This window comes from Pleurodeles waltl, chromosome 5 (assembly GCF_031143425.1).
Source record: "Pleurodeles waltl isolate 20211129_DDA chromosome 5, aPleWal1.hap1.20221129, whole genome shotgun sequence".
NCBI classification, from domain to species: Eukaryota; Metazoa; Chordata; class Amphibia; order Caudata; family Salamandridae; genus Pleurodeles; species Pleurodeles waltl.
In genome coordinates this window covers 1,819,686,357-1,819,700,858 of record NC_090444.1, presented here as the reverse complement: position 1 = coordinate 1,819,700,858, position 14,502 = coordinate 1,819,686,357, and the positions used below count along the sequence as shown (strand labels likewise).

At 47.8% G+C, this 14,502-nt stretch overlaps 1 protein-coding gene across 5 annotated transcripts in view; it reads right to left on the bottom strand.

Annotated features, from left to right (window-relative positions):
- The window catches only part of CMTR1 (cap methyltransferase 1), a 419,501-nt gene that overhangs the window by 217,744 nt on the left and 187,255 nt on the right, over positions 1 to 14,502 (bottom strand). For all 5 annotated transcript variants that reach the window (XM_069236317.1, XM_069236319.1, XM_069236315.1 and 2 more), the window contains 2 exons: positions 4,934 to 5,052; positions 4,006 to 4,102 (listed from right to left, as the gene is read on the bottom strand). In XM_069236317.1, coding sequence (XP_069092418.1) covers positions 4,006 to 4,102; positions 4,934 to 5,052 — 216 coding nt within the window. The remainder of the gene's footprint in view (positions 1 to 4,005; positions 4,103 to 4,933; positions 5,053 to 14,502) is intronic.

Genomic DNA, 14,502 nt, shown 5'->3' with positions numbered 1-14,502 from the left:
ATGCCTCAGCACATGTACCCCGACACCCCAGCCCTCGCTGGGTTCTCAAAACGCAGGTATCGAGTCTCTAGAAGCGCAGCCGTAACGTTTGAAGTGAAGTCCCGCCACACACTGGGAGGTACCGTGTCCTTTTGCTCGGGTCCAGCTCGATCTGCCACACCACAAGTGCCACAGAATCGTGGAAAGTCTGGCTTTCAAGCTCAATTTAAACCGAATGTAATCCTAGAAATGAGGTGGAAGGCCTCTGAGGACACTCTCTACGGCTGTACATGGCTGCCAGGCCTGTGAGGGGACAGCAGTCTGCACGAACAAGACTTCCATGGAGCTCTGCTCTCACAGGACAAGGGGGCTAGCATCGGGGCTGTGCCTCGAGTGTGGGAGCTAGTGAACACGGGCCCCCCTTCTCGGAGCCAGTGTTCTGCCCAATCAAAGGCGCGCCACAGGCAGAGGGCAGGAACAGAGAGGGGCCCTCACACTTCTGGCTGAAGTGCACCGAAACAGACAGGGAAACTGTGGTGCTCATCGTATATGCTTTCTTTAAATGGTGCCAAGTTTAAGCTGTCACCCTGCCTTACCACATTAAAAGAGAATACATATTCACAGCTCATAATTAGAGATAACAAATATATCTGTCGGCCCAGTGAACCAAAGAGAAGGGGAAGGCTATAAAGAGGACATGCAAGTACATTTCACTCCGCTCAGGCGTGTCACCCTGAGAATTTCCACTTTTATCATCATGATCTCCTATTCTGCCCAGTTGCCCCTCACCGACAGAGTGGGGGCCGTAGAATACGTCTCAGTTACCACTCAAAGGTGGTACAATCAGAGCCAAGAACACATGGAAGTCCGCTGTTTCCTGCCCATTTTTTTAATTAGACTATTAGTGAATAATACTTGATGACACAGTATTACTGCAATAACAAAAATTGAGCACCAGGAACTGGAACTAGACTTTTCCTGGCAGCCAAGTAGACAATACTTTTAAATGTATGTTGATGCATGTTTGCGGGTGAGTTTCTCTAATAGAGACTGTGTATTGAAAGTCTATATGTCTGCATGGGTGAGTGGGTGAGTCAGTGACAAATAGTGAGTGATACCAGAGCGTCCGTAATGAGTATGAATAAGAGTGAATGAGAATGAGTAAGAGGGACTGCAAGTGAGGAAAGGAGATAAATGAGAATGATTGAGTGTGTGGGAGTGTTAAAGTGAAAGTGACCAACGAGTGAGTACTTGTGAGGGAGAATGACTGCGAGCAACAGTGAGTGTAAATTACTGAAAGTGTGAGTGAATGTGAGCGAGTTTGAGTAAGAGAGAATGACTGAGGGGAAATGAGTGAGTCAAACTGAGAATAAGTGAGTGTGAGAATGAAGGAGTGAGTGAATGGGAAAGTATGAACGGGACATATGGTGCATAGGCGCCTTTCATGGCACAATTATGGCACAGGCATTTTGATGTAGTTTTTGGCATATCAATTTTTTAAGTACGTAAGGTGACTCAAATGCGCTTTTACGTGGTAAAGGACTTTCTTTAGGTTACTGCACAGGGTCTTTGCGGTCGGCTCTCGGGGGTCCCTTTAGATCATAGGTTGCTAGGGAGAGACCAGCAGTTCAGTTTTACCTGCCCTGGGTCCTGCGGGTGCAGAAGTGCTGAACGGGTCGGGTGCCTTGTGCACGGCACGCTTGGCTTAGATGGGGGTGGCTTGGAAACAGGCTACAGAGGGAGGACTTGGGAACAAGTCTGGGAGCTGCCAAAGGGGGGCTCGGTCGGTGGGGGACCTGGGAGCAAGGGAACACAGTCGGATATTGTGTCATTGGGTGCTCCTGGGTCAAGGCGCCCACAATTCTTGGGTAGACCTGCAAGAGGGGGACAAAAACAGGCCAGCTGGTCCACTCTCAGTGCAGGCCTCTGACGCTGACATCCCTCAACAGCTGGTCTCTGGCTGCGGCGTCCGATCTGGACCCGAACAAGCATTGCTTGCTGCAAGGGGTCCAGTACCTCAGGTATTGGTGCAGGACAGCTCCGATAGGTGCTGGGGTCTTCACATTTGGTGGGGAGATGAGTCGGTCCTGCTGGAGCTCAGTGACCTCTGTCTGGGCGGCTGCTGCGTCCAGTGACCAGCATAATGGTGAACTGGACCTTGCGGTTGGTGCCTGCAGGGTGCAAGTAAGTGGTTCCTCCACTTCAACGGAGATACTGATGACTTGGTGAAGTGCTGGAGGCCCTCCAAGGCTTGTGGAAGATGCACAGCTGCAGGACGAGTCGGCCTGTCACAATTGTTGGGACAGGCGGAGGTAAGCAGGCAGGGTTTTGTGCCAAAGTCCACCAGCAGTCCGCAGTTCTCGCTTCTTCGGCTCTTCTTTTTTTCTTCTTTCTTCAGTCAGAAAAATCTGTTCTTTTCTGGTGTCAGAGGGTCACCTAAATACTGAATTTAGGGGATTATAGAGTAGTTGCCAATAGGCTGCTCACCCCTTGGGTGACTAAACCCCTATCTGACCACTTCCTGTGGGAAGTGGGTATGTTCCAGAATTCTTAGTTCCACCAAAAACAAGATGGTGGAACCTTTCTTTCATGGAGCACCTCAGGCTGCCCACTTTATGAGTGTGACTAGCATGGTAGTGCACCACGCCTACCTGCAGAGCGAATTTCCCACCTGTCCTGGTGCCAAATGGGCCTCAGGGCAGTGGGGGACAATTCCCCGGTTGGGGGGGAAGCCAGGATCGCATACCAGAAGGTGGCAGGGTCTTTGTAGTTCTTTGCCTTGGGATGCAGATTCACTAGCCAGCCTGCAGGAGGAGGTGGAAACACCCACCTCCGGAGCAAGCATTGTTTCTGGCCTCTGAGAGCACAAGCTCTCACCTCCAGGTCAGAAACTCGTCTGTGGTGGCAGGCTGATCGAAATCAGTCAACCAGCGTACTAGAGGACAAGCAGGTTTTCAGAGGGTACTTCGAAGGTGCCCTCTGGGTGCAAATCATAATAAATCCGATACTGGCATCAGTATGGGTTTATTAAGACAAGGTTTCAGTTAAGCCATTATGTAGCTAAGTAACCCATAATGACCATTGCCCAGTACATACCTTAGGGGGACTTCCCTGTCCACTAGCAGTATCTAGTAATAGAACTAGACATCATAGGGGCATTTCTGCTCATGAAAATATATCCTCACATCAAATATAATGCATTCTGCATTAAGGCATTAAGGTCTGCTGTAGGAGTGACTGACATATATTAGATGCGGTGACTGGAAAATAGCACACAGTACATGTGCTACGTCGCGTTTTCATTCATGGCTTGCACCATGACATGCAGTCTGTGATGGCAGGCTGTGTGCAATTTGCCCTTAAGGTGGCACAATACATGCCGCAGCCCTTAAGGACCCTCTCTAGTACCCAGGCCCTAGGTACCAGGGGTACCATTTACTAGGGACTTACAGTGGTGCTAAAGTGCGTGCCAATTGTACACAATTAGATCATCTTTGGGAAAGAACACTGGCACTGGGGCCTGGTTAGCAGGGTCCCAGTGCACTGTCAGAGTCGAAAAGCAGCATCTAGTAGTTCAAATGGGGATAAAAAGGCGGGAACAACCTGCAAAAAGCCTGGTTTCCTACAAAAATGTATTGTAATGTTTTAGGCAAATGTAAATTTGGTCCCTGCACTATTTTGTAGTAGACTTTAAGAGGTGATCATTTAGAGACAGATAAGGGGCAGATTAGGTGTGAAATACAGATAATCACTGAAATTGCAGCGCAATCACAAAGTAATTTAGAATTATTAGGAATTGATTCAATTAAAAATATAAAATTTTTACCACAAATTCCCCCTTTGGGTACCTATGAGGGAAGCACAAATACAATATCGGATTTTTTTTTTTTTACTAAAGAAAAGCCTGAAAAAGAAAATTTGGTTTGGAAAAAACGGACAAAAATGTAAAAGTGTTAATTTAGTAGACACCAAACTTACACAGATTCCCGAGAAAAAAGGAAGAAAGGAGAAAGATGGAAAGAATACCTGTTCGAACAATTGATAATCCCATGAGGAACTGGCAAAGTGTCAGCTGCTTACTAAGAATTTCCTGTATGTTCTCCTGGCCTTCTACAGAAAAGCCCTGCAGAAAACAGTGAAAATTAATGTAATGAAAATATAAATGAGATATGGATGTCACAGGTGATACAGAATGATATTTATGAAAAACAATTCTAGCGAACTAAATACTACAACATGTCACTCCAGGTGTAAATACTGTGATGCTGCAGCACAAAGAATGGCGAATGGTCAAAGTATATATAAAACTTGCTAACCCTTGAGGCTCCCAATACCTGCTCTCCCCTCCTTTTTCCCCATCCAAACCCTTACCGCCTACCAAACAAGAAAACAGCAAAATTAGCTTCCAACATGTCCTCCACTCCCCTTTTCTGAACATCTTGTAAATTATCAGCAATCACTAAAATATGAAAACAGTCCATGCACTACTTAATCCCCTGGACACCTCTTAAACCCACAGCCAATCTTGCTCCACATAAATTGCAAAGCCTAATAAAGAGAAAAAATCCGGATGGGTAAGTAGATGATATCCTGGAACTGATTCCTAATTTGACAAAGAGTCAAGCATATAAGAACACTATAGAGGTACTACTCATAGTAAGGTTCTACAAGATTCACTACCATTTTTATGAGGAGTCATTGCGCATCCAACAGATTCATATTTTCAGCCCAAAACATACATGAAAATGTCCAGGATGCGTAAACATGCTGGCAATTACAATCAGTGTTAGGATGCCCGGGTGCTAATGACTTCTGAAATGGGGCTCTTTCAAATTCTTTCTACCATTAACACACTGTTCACAATTGTCCAAATAAGCTGCAATTTAAACACATTAGTCAACTAAAGTTGGGTGGCATCACAGCACTATTTGAAAGAGAAAAACAGACAACCTACCCCATCTGCCATTAAAAAGTGCACTCCTTTGTGTTCTGTGTTGTCCAATACAAAGTTACGGAATGCAGTGATGTTTTCAGGACGAGTGATGTCTCCATCACCATCTATGCCACCCTCACCTGTAAAGAGAGAGCTCTAGGGATTAGCACACTAATGCACACTCCATGAATAAAAAAAAAAACAAAAGAAAAAAAACTGCCTAATCAGCTGTAAAAAACAAAAAACAAATCTGCTTTTAGATGAAAGCTAAATTCTGTTTTTCTCTAGTGGCATACTTGGTCAAAACACCACCATTATAAAACTGACAATAACAATGTCTTACCAGCATGGGTAGGTGGTATACAAGATACCATCCGACGCACAATGTGGTCATGCAATACTGCTAACCTAGCTAACCATGAGGGGCATGGTCTGACTGAACAGCAAGATAGCCACACTTTAAATTGGCTCTGCTGGCCGCACTAATAATTCAACAGAATCTTTCTGATAAGAGGCCGTCTGACTTGCTGAAACCGCCCCACTGCCATGCATCAACTACTATCCTTCTGGCTGGGTAGATGACTGGCCGCTCGTGGAGCGGGTCATCTGACGCGGCTGCTAGGCATGGAGGAGAGACGAGGCGTGAGGCGCTTAGGGCCTGCCGTGTAGTGAGACTTGCTCCTGCGCTCTGCGGACCCCCCGGTAGCAAATACATTGCGATCGCCCACTGTGAACCTGGGTTCCCACCTTACCGACACTGAACGGAGACAGCGGTGAGGCTGGGGGAGCCACGCGGCTGCTGCGTGGTGCCTGTAGTCCTCGGGAGAGAGGAGAGGCCGCAAACACAAACCCCTTCACAGCCAAGGACGTAACAGTTACGTCCTTGGCTGCAGCGCTGAGCTGCCAATGAAACCATTACGTCCATGGACCGGTGTTCCCCTCATGAGCCTCGCCTCGGTGCCCCCAGGGCAGGGATGAAAGGGGAATCGCTTCCCCCTTCCACCCCGCCCCCTCTGACCAAAAGCATTTCTCCTCCAATCACGTGGAGGGGCGAGAGAGGCATGAAAGGAGAGGAAAGGCCTTTCCTTTCCTTTGATGTCTCTCAGCATTTCTGCTGCCCGATCGCGATGCGTTCAGGCAGCAGAAATGCCACTAGACACCAGGGATATATATATATTTTTTTTAATTATTATTATTGAATAAGGAGAGAGGCTCCTTGGCAAGGGCCGCTTCCAAGGGGGCAATTATTTTAGGCCATTTCTGCTCCTCCTGTGGGCAGATCGGCCTATTTCTATTAGGCCAATCTGCACCCAGCGGGGTTTGGTTTTACATTTAGGCCATGAGAGCTTGGTTAACTCTCAAAATCGTCCCACTTGAAATGGTGAGGGCTGCACTTTTTGGACTTTGGGATGCTGCCATGTAGAAAAATCCACAAGACCTAGACACATCTGAAAATTAAACATCTGGAGGAGTCCAGGGTGGTGTGCTTCACATGCACCCCGCACCATTTTCTTACCCACAATACCCTGCAAACCTCCAATTTAGCAGGAAATCACACATTTTTTCCTCATTTTTGTGATGCAACCTTCCAGAATCTAAAGGAATCCACAAAATCCCCACCACCCAGCATTGTCTCATCTATACCAATAAAAATTCTGCCCCACTTGAGAGCCTAGAAATGTGTTTTTCTCCAAACTGCCCTTTAGGACCCGCTTTGGTCCCCCCTCAAATTTAACATGCTTTTGGCTCTTCCCTGTCACAGGCACTTGGCCCACCTACACAAGTAAGGTATCATTTTTACCAGGAGACTGAGGGGAACTTTGGGTGGTAGGAAATTAGCCCCAGTGCTGTGATCCCACACAGAAATGTGGGAAAAAAGATTTTTTAAGCTAAATTTGAGGTTTGCTGAGGATTCCGGGTAAGAAAATACTGGGGGATCTACGTAAGTCACACCTCCCTGGACTCCCTCGGGTGTCTAGTTTTCAGAAATGTCTAGGTTTGGTATGTTTCCCTGTATGGCTGCTGAGTCCAGGACCAAAAACGCAGGTGCTTTCCCCCATCCCTCCCCCCCACGCAAAAACAGGTAGTTTTGTATTTGATCATTTTGATGTGTCCAGATAGTGTTTTGAGGCATTTCCTTTCGTGGGCACTAGGCCTACCTACACAAGTGAGGTACCATTTTTATCAGGAGACTTTGGGGGGGTGGGGTGGAAGGAAATTTGTGGCTCCTCTCAGATGCCAGAACTTTCTGTCACCAAAATGTGAGGAAAAAGTGTTTTTTTGGCCAAATTCTGAGGTTTGCAAAGGATTATGGGTAACAAAACCTGGTGAGAGCCCCACAAGTCACCCCATCTTGTATTCCCCTAGGTGTCTAATTTTCAAAAATGCACAGGTTTGGTAGGTTTCCCTAGGTGCCGGCTGAGTTAGAGATCAAAATCCACAGCTAGGCACTTTCCAAAAAACACGTCAGTCCAGACGCTAGTGAGGTACCATTTTTATCTGGAGACCTGGGGTTCTTGCCCCTCGTCTTTCTCTACACTTTTTCCTTCCAAATTTAAGACAGTGTGTAAAAAAGACGTCTATTTGAGAAATGCCCTGTAATTCACATGCTAGTATGGACACCCCAGAATTCAGAGATGTGCAAATAACTACTGCTTCTCAACACCTTATCTTGTGCCCATTTTGATAATACAAAGGTGATACCTATTTTCCCTTTTTTTATATTTCACCAAATTAATTGCTGTATACCAGGTATAGAATGAAAACCCATTGCAATGTGTAGCTCATTTATTGGCCCTGGGTACCTAAGCTTCTTGATAAACCTACCTCCCCTATATATCCCCGCAACCAGAAGAGTCCAGCAGACGTAATGGTATATTGCTTTCACAAATCTGACATCGCAGGAAAAAGTTACAGAGTAAAATGTGGAGAACAATGGCTGTTTATTTCAGCTCAAAATCAATATTTTTTAATTTCAGCTGTTATTTTCTGTGGAAAAACCTTGTAGGATCTACATAAATGGCCCCTTGCTGAATTCAGATTTTTGTCTACTTTTCAGAAAAGTTTAGCTTTCCAGGATCCAGCATTGGTTTCACACCCATTTCTGTCACTAACTGAAAGGAGTCTAAAAGCACACAAAAATTGTAAAAATGGGGTATATCCCAGTAAATGCCAGAATTGTGCTGAAAAATGTGTTTTTCTGATTCAAGTCTGCCTGTTCCTGAAAGCTGGTGATTTTAGCACCAAACCTGTTTGTTGATGCCATTTTCAGGGGGAAAAAAACCACAAGCCACCTTCTGCAGCCCTTTTTCCCCATTAAAATAATAAATCAAAAAAAAAAATGTTGCTGTATTTTGGCTAATTTCTTGGTTCCCTTCAGGGGAACCCACGAACTCTGGGTACCTCTAGAATCCCAAGGATGTTGGAAATAAAGGACGCAATTTTGGCATGGGTAGCTTATGTGGACAAAAAGTTATGAGGACCTAGGCGCAAACTGCTCCAAATAGCTAAAAAAAAAAAAGGCCTGGCACCTGAGGGGAAAAACACCTGGCAGCGCCGCGGTCTGTGTTACCTGTTGGACCGCGCTGTGGAGCTCCCTGGCCCTCGGGCGGTGGCCAGTGGGGTGTCAATGCTGGCGGGCCTTTGCCAGTGAGCAGGGGGGATTCCCGTGCGGCCTACACCACACACAGGAGTGGGCCCTGGTGCTCCGGGCGTTAGGGCCCACAATGGGCGCTAATACGCTCCACCCGTGGCCATTGCAGTGTGGCCTGGGTCACAGAGGGAACCAATCCTCGCCACCAATCTAAACCACACCCAACCCCGGCCATCACACAAGACCCATGGCTCTCCAGACTGCAGCGCCCTGAGATACGAAGGGAATACCCCCGTCACACCGCGGCTTCATCACCAAACCGCCTTCCATGTGCTGCTGCTCAATCCACTAAACCCAACTGGATTGCGATAGGCCCTGAAACATCAAAAAGATATGGTGCCCCTGTCGCTCATTAGCATATGTAAAACGGGGTGACATTAAGACTGGAGTGTGAACTGAGAGGTTATAGTGCCCAAGGAAGACCCCTTAAGAGACAAACTGGAAACGGAATTGTGCTTGCCCCTCACGACCGCTGCAACACATATCCTACCACGGCTGCTTGTGCCCCCTGGGTCACAGATGCTCCAGGGTGAGACAGGACCACAACGTGTAAAGAACTGCTTGCTCCGGTGGGTGCTGTATAACCGGTCCAGTGTCTCCACCGTGGGGGCATCCCTGACATTCCTAGTTGCCCAGGGCTCTCTCACCGGAACTCACTGAGCACTGGGCATCTCCGGGCTGAGTCTTTACACAGGCCACAAGACGCCAAACAACCAAAACTATCCTTTGATCAAAAGGTTGAACAAGACTTCGGTCAAGACAATGCCCACAGATTCTCCCTGATGGATACCCATCAAGAGGCTGAGCTTAGAAACATTCTTGTGGATGTTAAATCTAGCCTAAAGGCCATAGACGCCAAGCTGGATCTCCTCACAAGCAAGCTGGATCAAGTCCAAAAATGTGTCAACAAGCATGAAAACAGGCTGGACGTGCTGGAAAACCACATCTCGGATGCAGAACACCTGCAAGCGGACACCAAGGAACATCTACTGAAAATCAATAGAGTTTTAGAACTAATTAAGGCCAAGAACGAAGATCTGGAGGCGCGCTCCAGGCGTAACACTCTCCACCTCGCTGGCATACTGGAATCAACAGCCATCCCTAAGATGGACGACTTTGTAAAAACACTGTTTAGAGACCTCTTCACTGACGAGCTCTCCGCTGTATTCGTGGTAGAGCGTGCACACCGATCTCTGGCACTACAGCTTTCCCCGGGGGATCCACCTACCCCAATAATGTCTCCTGAACTATAAAGATTGTGACAAGGTTCTAAGACATGTCCGGGAACGCGGTCCTCTACAGTACCAAGGCAACAGCATCTCATTCTTGCCAGATTTTACCCCAACGGTTCAAGTGGCCAGACGAGAACTCCTGCCAGTAGAAACACCTCTTGCAGAAAAATCACACCCCTTTTGCTATTTTGTATGTAGCCAAACTCCAGATCACATTGAACGATAAACATCACCACTTTACTGACGCTACAGTAACAATGAAATATGTAAAAACTGCTGAGAAAGCTGGGAGGGCCTCTCGGGGTCTGAAACATGGAGCAGAGCACCCAGGTCTCAGACGACGACTAATCTCATCTACCCTTGCGCCTTCTACGCTGGGCGTCTTCCCACACGGGGACACTCCTGTACTCATTTGCAGCCAGCTGCCTGGTCCAGTCACCTGCCTATTGCCTACCTGGCTATAACATGGATGCAGAGATCTGGGCAGGGGCTGGGATCTGTAGGTCCTACAGGGCTTGGCAGGTCGGAGACCCTGCACATCCTAGCCCGGCCACCTGCCCAGTATGGGAGGAGACATACCCCATCAAACCCACATCCCCAGGGATTTTTTTGGGGGGGGGGGGGGGGAGGGGGGGAGAGAGGAGGGAGAGAGAGAGAGAGAGAGAAGAAAGAGAGAAGAGAGAGTGTGTGTGTGTGTGGTGGGTGGGGGGTGGGGGGGGAAGGTTGAGAACCACTGAACCAAGTTTGGGGGGGATGGAGTGGGTGGGGGAGCGAAAAGGTCTGTTTTATGTTGTTCTTCGTTATTGTTTCCTGAGCAGCACAATAGGGTTCTTAGTTGCACCAACTGCATACTACAATCATGTCTCCACCCTAACTACTCTCCGCAACAATTCTGGCCTCTGACACATAGGGGAGCACCCAGGTAGTATGGCCCAAACCACCTGTATCACATGGAACATCCAGGCTCTCAATGTCCGCTGGAAGGTGTGCCTGGTACACTTATATCTCACACGTCACAAAACAGATGTATGTTTCCTACAGGAGACACATCTGGCTACTGTAACAGATCCCAGACCGTAAATAGCACTGAAAGGAGGATTGGTCACCTAATCGGGTAAGCACCTATCAGGAGGGGGTGCTCTGAAGTCACTTGCCTGGTCTGGCCACTCAGATGCTCCCAGAGTTCCCCTGCCAACCTTGTAAACAAGATGGCAGAACCCAGGGACCCTCTGGAGGAGCTCTGGCCACCAACCCTGGGGTGGTGATGGACACAGGAATGGTCACTTTCCTTTCCATTGTACAGTTTCGCACCAAAGCAGGGACTGGGGATCCCTGAACAGGTGTTGGTGGTAGCAATGCTGGGGGTGGGTCTTCTAAGAGCCCCCAGAGTGTATGGAATCATACTTCCAATACTTGCAACAGTACTATGGTATGAGTCTGACATGTCTGATACCAAACATGCTTAGGTTCAGAGTTACCATTATGTAGCTGGACATAGGTCACTACCTATGTCCAGGAAACAAGTAAAAGGGCGTCCCGCACTCACAAAGTCCAGGAAAATGGATCTGGAGTTTGTGGGGGCATCTCTGCTAGTTCAGGGTTGCCCTCACAAACCGGTACCTGTACCCTGTCCTCTGGGCTGAGAGGGCCTACCATAGCGGTGACTTATAGTGACCTGGTGTAATGACCTGTACTGAAACGCGTGCATGCACACGTTTCACGCAGGCTGCAACGGCAGGTCTGTAGAACCCTTTGCATGGACTACCTATGGGTGGCAGAATAACTGCTGCAGCATATAGGGATCCCTTGGAACCACAATGCCCTGGGTACCTAGGTACTATATACTAGGGACTTACATGGGGGGACCAGTATGCCAATTGTGGGAAGAAAAAGGTACAATTTAGAGGAGAGAGCAAAACTACTGGGGTCCTGGTTAGCAAGAACCCAGTAGACACAGTCAAACACAGTCAAACATACTGAAGGCAGAAAATTGGGGTATAATGCCAAGAAAGAGGGTACTTTCCTACACATATGCAGCACCATATTCCAATTACGCAAAGGGGGTAGCTATCCTGATGAGCAGGGGCCTACATTGGCAGCTCACAAACTCAGTAGTTCACAGGGAGGGCCACTACATCATACTTGCTGGCACGCTACACAGACACCCTGTGGCTCTCGCCACCATATACAGCCCAAACACAGATGAAACAGCCTTCTTTGCTGAGATTTGGAGACTAATTGCAGGACTAAGCCCCCTGCGCAATTCTTTGGGGAGGAGTGGGGGTTTCAATGTTGTACCACAAGGCACAATAGACCATAAAGGCAATGCCAGCAGCTTACACCCCTGTGCCACTAAGGCTCTAAAGGCTATCATACCAGATAATTACCTCCTGGACGCATGGAGACGTGCACCCCACATCACGCCAAGGTACGTGCCTCTCAACACACCACTCTGCGAGGTCTCGCACAGACTTCTGGCTATTGTCACAGGATGCCTCCATCTTGGTCACGGAAATGTCTCACCTCCCCCATACTTAAGCAGACCACACACCGGTTAAGTTAACACTACATATCCCACAGAAGCAACTTGAGAGCATTCACGTGGCGACTGCCGCCTGGTGCGCTATGAGGTGGGGTGTTCCATGAGGCGATCAGGATTCCCATAGTGGAATACTTTGCAGACAACAAGGACTCGGTCGTGTCTCCCTCCACATTGTGTGAGGCATTCAAAGTAGTGATTCAAGGGGACTGCATATCCCTTCAATCTGGAGTTTTGAAAGCGAACCGTTCCATGTTGACAAAGCTGGAATGGGAGATACGCGATTTGGAACTGAATTAGTTCCAAAAAGGACATGTCTCCATATTAGCCAACATACGTACTAAACTATCAGAGTATGGTGAGGAAGCACACAGCGAAACACATTAATTTTATTCAAAGAAACAAGCATAAAGATTTGGTGAGGGCAAATACCCGAGCAAAACACTAGCGGGTTTCTCCGCAACCCCATGCTTCCACTTACATCACCCAACTCCTGGATTCCAATTCACAGCTAGTATCGTGCCAATATTTTGGCTAACCACCTGTCCCCTTGATGCCTCCGATAGTCTGACCACTATAGCAATGGAGCCTGTAGCTGCGAGACTTCACCAACACCATGCCAACAGAGGTATAAGGCTTTAGCACCAGGGCCCTTGTGGTCCTCATGTACACAGATGACATCAATATGTAGGTAATCCTGGGGAAACCCTTAGCCCTCTAATCCGGGAGCTGGTGCGGTTTGGCGGATACTCCGGAATCTCAGTCAATTGGGCCAAATCCATTATTTTTCAAATTACAGACTACACAATATGCTTTCAATGTGAATATCCGCAGACCTGGGCAACAGAGCCCGTTTGTTCCTTGGTCATTTGGATAAGCAAAGATGTGGAAGAACTATGGAGAACCAACCACAGTCAAGCCGTGGACAGGCTCCAAGACCACATACCCATCTGGTTCTGTCAGTCCTTAACTGTAGTGGGACATATTGCTATAGCTAAAATGGTTGTTCTACCAAAACTGCTGTATCTGTTTGTAAACATTCTGTTCCCCCTCTCAAGTCAATTCTTCAAACAACTACGGTCTACCCTGAACTCATTATTTTGGGCCAGGAAACATGCACAGATCTCCTATGAAAGCATGACACTGCCACTATCACACAGGGAGGCATGGGAGCCCCAGACATGATCATCCACTTACTATGCGCACAGGCACATTTTTTCACTACTGGATCCACCCCACTCCATATCAGTCACATGAAGCCATCGAGACCAAGTGTGCATTTCCCCCGGTCCTTTTCAACTGCCCTCTTCCTTCCATATAGGGCACCCAAGGGTGAAATTGACACAGTTGAGTGTGTGCAACGGTCTTGGGAGGGGTTAAAAAAGCGTACACGGCTGACGATACTTTATGCCTCTTCCACTCCATTGGCAAACAACCCTACATTCCCCCCACTGCAAGATCAACGGGCAATCATACGCACCCCCAGCGGAGCATAACATTTGCTGACCTATACCTGGAAGAAAATTTCTTGCCGCTCTTTCAGTGCCAGACGGATTCACAGCCCTGCTTTTCAGACACCCTTCTTTATTATCAGATGCGGGTCATGTGTCGTAAGCACCACAACATGTTCCCGAAACCCCTGCAGTCTCTTTCGCCATTAGAACACATGCCAACATGCACCTCACCCCCCAAATTAATTACAAGGCTCTATGTCTACACAAAGACTAGTGCCCCCGAGATCGTGGGACGCATGGACTGCAGACACAGACTCTACCTCAACAGAGGAAATGTGGGCATATTGATGTAAGCAACTGACAACGCTCTAACCAAACTACAGGCTGCGCCTTATACATTTTAAATTCCTACACTGCCTTTACCATACCCACTCACAACTATTTAAGATGGGACTCTCCCTCAATACCAGCTGCCAGTGATGCAAGACGCCTGGGGCCACTTTCCTCCACCTCGCTTGGCAGTGTCCCCCGGTGGCACACTTCTGGTTAGAGGTATACACCTTAATCCAAGGAATGACAGATACAGGCCCCAATTTACTCCACTGACCAGTCTACTAGGCAATGCAGCAGACCTTTCTCTACAGGATCGTGATCTCATTGCAATTCTGCTTCTCCCAGCGAAAAGCAGAGTGGCCATGCACTAGGGTATGAAA